We start from the raw sequence: 5,341 nt of genomic DNA on the forward strand, positions 1-5,341 counted from the left end.
GTACTTGCTGCCCATGTTTGAATTCTTTCTTCATGACCTTTTTGTCATGCCACCTCTTGGCTTTTTCCTTGTATATTTTGGCGCTTTCATATGCTTCTAATCTAAATTCATCCAGCTCATTTAACTGCAACAACCTTTTCTCGCCCGCTGCTTCAGAGTCAAGGTTTAGGAGTTTAGTGGCCCAAAAAGCTTTGTGTTCAAGCTCCACAGGTAGGTGACATGATTTGCCATATAGTAGCTGAAAAGGTGACTTCCCAATGGGAGTTTTGAAAGCTGTCCTGTATGCCCAGAGTGCATCCTCTAGCTTTCGAGCCCAATCTTTTCTTGAACTTCCTACTGTCTTTTCTAAAATCTTCTTCAGTTCCCGATTTGCTAATTCAGCCTGTCCATTGGTCTAGGGGTGATATGGCGTGGCTACTCTTCAGTTCCCTATTTGCTAATTCAGCCTGTCCATTGGTCTGAGGGTGATATGGCATAGCTACTTTATGTATCACTCCATATTTATGGAGCAGCTTCTCCATTTGTTTTTTGCAAAAATGACTACCACCGTCACTCACAAGACCCTTGGGAACTCCATATCTAGTGAAAATGTGCTTCTTAAGGAATTGAAGAACAATCTGTGCATCACATGTGGTTGTGGCTATAGCTTCCACCCACTTTGAGACGTATTCTACTGCCACCAAAATATATCTGAAAGAATAGGAAGGAGGGAAGGGTCCCATGAAATCAATTCCCCATAAATCAAATAGTTCCACTTCCAGGATGAAGTTTTGAGGCATCTCATTCCTTCTCGTCAAGCCTCCTGTTCTCTGGCATTCATTGCACTGATGGACAAATTCTCTAGCATCTTTGAAGATGGTTGGCCAATAGAACCCACTCTGTAATATCTTTGCAGCTGTTCTTTCTGGACCAAAATGTCCACCATAGGCAGACCCATGACAATGCCACAGTATATTTCTTGTTTCACTCTCAGGAACACATCGGCTAATTACTCCATCAGAACATCTCTTGAACAGGAAGGGTTCATCCCACAAGAACTTCTTTGCTTCACTGATTAATCTCTTCACTTGTTGCTTAGATAATTCTTGAGGTATCTTCTTTCCTACTTTGTAGTTTGCTATGTCAGCAAACCAAGGTGCATGTTGAATCTGTAGCAGATGTTCGTCTGGGAAGTTTTCATTCACTGGCTGTGAGGCTTCTTGAATTGTTTCTTGTGGCAATCTTGATAAATGATCGGCAACTTTGTTTTCAGTGCCCTTCCTGTCTTTTATTTCAATATCAAATTCTTGTAAGAGTAATATCCACCTGATAAGTCTTGGTTTAGCATCCTGTTTTGACATTAAATACTTAATGGCAGCATGATCAGTATAAACCACAATTTTGGATCCTATCAAGTATGATCTAAACTTATCAAATGCATACACTACAGCTAACAATTCTTTTTCTGTTGTGGTGTAATTTTTTTGGGCCTCATTCAAAACTTTACTTGCATAATATATAACATGATGCAAGTTTCCCTTCTTTTGTCCAAGCACAGCACCAATTGCAATGTTACTTGCATCACACATTAGTTCAAAAGGTAGTTCCCAATCTGGGGGTGTGATAATTGGTGCTGTTGTGAGTCTGTTTTTCAAAGTTTCAAAAGAATGCTGGCAATTTTCATCAAAAACAAAAGGAACATCAACCATAAGCAGATTACTCAAAGGTTTAGCTATTTTAGAAAAATCTTTGATAAATCTTCTATAAAATCCTGCATGCCCTAAGAAACTTCTAACAGATTTCACATTGGTTGGTGGGGGAAGCTTTTCTATGATTTTTACTTTTGCTTTATCAACTTCTATCCCTTTTCTTGAAACTTTGTGACCAAGAACAATCCCTTCTCGTACCATGAAATGGCACTTTTCCCAATTCAAAACCAAATTAGTTTCTTGGCATCGTTTCAAGACTAGAGTTAGATGTTGCAAACAATCATAGAAGTTGTCACCAAAAACAGAAAAGTCATCCATGAAAACTTCTAAGAACTTTTCGACCATATCTGAAAAAATTGCAAGCATACACCTTTGAAAAGTGGCTGGGGCATTGCATAACCCGAATGGCATTCTTCTATAGGCAAAAACTCCAAATGGACATGTCCGAATGGCATTCTTCTATAGGCAAAAACTCCAAATGGGCATGTAAAAGAGGTCTTTTCCTGGTCTTTTGGATCCACCACTGTTTGATTATATCCGGAGTAGCCATCAAGGAAACAATAGTAGGCATGGCCGGCTAATCTCTCAAGCATCTGATCAATAAAGGGAAGAGGGAAATGATCTTTACGGGTGGCATCATTTAGCCTCCTGTAGTCAATGCACATCCTCCATCCTGTCACAGTTCTTGTGGGAATGAGTTCATTCTTCTCATTAACGATGACCGTCATCCCACCCTTCTTTGGTACTACTTGGACTGGACTTATCCATGAGCTGTCAGAGATGGGATAGATTATCCCTGCATTCCACAACTTCACTACTTCCTTTTGGATGACTTCTTTCATGGTGGGGTTTAACCTTCTCTGGGGTTGAATAACTGGTTTGGAGTTATCCTCCAAGTGGATTTTATGCATGCACACTGCTGGGCTAATGCCCTTCAAATCATCAATGGTCCATCCTAGTGCATCCTTGTGGGCCTTGAGTACATCAATAAGTTCTTCTTCTTCCCTTTTTGTTAGGGATGAATTGATGATCACAGGGAAACTCTCTGATGTGCCAAGGAATGCATATTTGAGATGGGTGGGTAATGGCTTCAATTCTTGTTTTTGTACTTCTTCTTTCTTATCTGATTTTGCCTTTTGGTCAATAGAGATTTCAGCTGCCTGTTCCTTGGTTGTCTCTTGACCACTTTCCTCTTCTTGTTCATGCTGGTTGGCTTCCAACACTTCTTCCACCAAGTTTTCTATCATGTCCACACTTAAGTATTCTTCTTGTTCGGGGAGTTGCTGCATTGACTTGAAGACATTTATGACCATTTGCTCATTGTGTACTCTGAAGATCATTTCTCCTTTTTCCACATCAATTATAGCTCTTGCAGTGGCTAAAAATGGTCGTCCCAGGATGATTGAATTGTTTCCTTCCTCTTCAGTGTCCAAAATTACAAAATCTGCGGGGAAAATAAACTCCCCAATCTTTACTAACAGATTTTCCACAATTCCGTTGGGTGTCTTAATTGATCTGTCAGCCATGACTAGTGACATCCTGGTGGGTTTGAGTTCTTCTATAGCAAGCTTCCTCATCATAGACAAGGGCATCAAGTTGATACTGGCTCCAAGATCACAGAGGGCCTTGTCTAGTGTCATGTTGCCTATGGTACAGGCGACTACAAAACTTCCTGGGTCTTTGAGCTTTGGTGGAATCCCTTTTTGAAGTACCGCGCTACATTCTTCAGTGAGGAGTATAGTCTCCTTCTCCAGCCAGCTTCTTTTCTTGTTGATGAGTTCCTTCAAGAACTTGGCATATAAGGGCATCTGTTCCAATGCCTCAGCCAGGGGAATGTTGATTTCCAACTTCTTGAAAGTTTCCAGGAATTTGCGGAAGTGTTGGTCTTTGGTTTCTTTGTTGAACCTCTGTGGATATGGCAGTGGAGGGTTGAGGTCCTTCTCCTTTTTCTGTTGTCCTTGAATCGCTTCTTCCTCTTCCTTATGTGTATTGATTGGCTGGTCTTCTTCTCCTTTGGGGTTCTCTGTGTTCTTGTTTGGCATCATATTTTGATCATTGGCTTCCTCTGCATCTATTGGCTTTTTGCTGCTCTCCACTTGTTTCTTTGCAGTGTCATTGTTGCTCCCCAATGTTCTCCCACTCCTTAACTGTATCGCCTTACATTCTTCCTTAGGATTTGGGATTGTATCACTTGGCAGAGAACTTGATGGCCTCTCTGTTGCAAAGTGTTTAGAGAGCTAGCCTATTTGTCTTTCCATGTTCTTGATGGAGGCTTCTTGATTTTTGGCTGTCATTTCTTGATGTTTTCACAGCTTGTCTATCAAGGTTTCCAGGTTAGTGATTCTTTGAGATTCAGGAGGTGCTTGTGATTGGTTGTGAGGTGTAGGTGGTTGATGGTAAGTGTTTTGGTTGATGGATTGGTTATGGGTTGGATAATGGTTAGAGTTGGGGTAAGTGTTTTGTGGTTTTCTGAATGAATTTTGGTTGTTATTTTGCTGGTTATTCCTTGAGTTGTTTTGGTTTATGTTTCTTTGCCATGGCTGTTGGCTTTGGTTATGGTTATCTCCCTACCTAAGGTTGGGGTGGTTCTTCCAGGAAGGATTGTAAGTATCACCATAGACCTCATTCTTTCCATAACTTTGGTTATGCATGTACTGTACTTGCTCCTGTTGTTGTTCTTCTTGGCTCTCTTCATTTTGCACCCATGTAGTTGATGATTAGCTTGTATTCACAGCTGCTATTGTTGCTCTTCTTGGCTTTCTTCATTCTGTCCCCATACAGTTGATGGTTGGCTTGTGTTCACAGCTGCTACTTGAAGGCTGTCAATTCTTTTGGCCATTTGTTCAAACTGTTGTTGAATTTGTTGTTGCATCATCTTGTTTTGAGCCAAAATAGAGTCCACTCCTTCTAGTAAGATGGAATCCACTCCTTCCAGTTCTAGTACCCCCTTTCTCTGTGATGGTTGCCGGGTTCTTTGATGAGCAAAGAAGTATTGGTTGTTGGCCACCATGTCCACAAGATTCTGGGCTTCTTCAGCAGTTTTCATCAGTTGCAATGAACCTCCCGCAGAGTGATCTAATGCCTCTTGAGATTTCAATGTCAAGCCTTCATAGAAGTTCTACAGCACATCCCATTCATTGAACATCTCTGGGGGACATTTTCTAATCAAGGCTTTGTATCTCTCCCATGCTTCATATAAGGATTCAGCATCTAATTGGGTGAATGTTTGCACCTCTGTTTTCAGCCTGATGATCCTTTGGGGTGGGTAAAATTTGGCTAGAAATTTAGTCACCAAATCATCCCAACTAGTGATGCTTTCCTTGGGAAAAGTTTCAAGCCATTGTGCAGCCTTATCCCTTAATGAGAATGGGAATAGCAGGAGCTTGTATGTTTCAGGATTCACACCATTGGATTTGACAGTGTCACAAATCCTTAAGAAAGTGGATAAATGCTGATTGGGATCTTCCAATGGGCTTCCTCCATAGGAACAATTGTTCTGGACAAGTGTAATGAGTTGTGGTTTTAGCTCGAAGTTGTTTGCATTGACATTGGGAGTGAGGATACTACTCCCACAGTGTCTTGGATTTGCAAATGTGTATGAAGCCAAAACTCTCCTCTGTGGCGGATTGTTGTTGTTGTTAGCTGCTCCCCCT

The 5,341-nt window shown here is 41.2% G+C and overlaps 1 protein-coding gene across 1 annotated transcript; it reads right to left on the minus strand.

The window, feature by feature from the left end:
- Positions 1 to 377: 377 nt before the first annotated feature.
- Positions 378 to 4,527, minus strand: LOC110277443 (uncharacterized). Its single transcript, XM_021134559.1, has 5 exons — positions 4,468 to 4,527; positions 3,128 to 3,856; positions 2,544 to 2,971; positions 1,132 to 1,260; positions 378 to 984 (listed from the first exon to the last, which is right to left on the minus strand). The coding sequence occupies exons 1-5, from the start codon at positions 4,525 to 4,527 to the stop codon at positions 378 to 380; spliced, it is 1,953 nt and encodes a 650-aa protein (XP_020990218.1).
- Positions 4,528 to 5,341: the final 814 nt, after the last annotated feature.

The sequence above is a fragment of the Arachis duranensis genome, unplaced genomic scaffold, assembly GCF_000817695.3.
Source record: "Arachis duranensis cultivar V14167 unplaced genomic scaffold, aradu.V14167.gnm2.J7QH unplaced_Scaffold_184137, whole genome shotgun sequence".
Lineage (NCBI taxonomy): Eukaryota > Viridiplantae > Streptophyta > Magnoliopsida > Fabales > Fabaceae > Arachis > Arachis duranensis.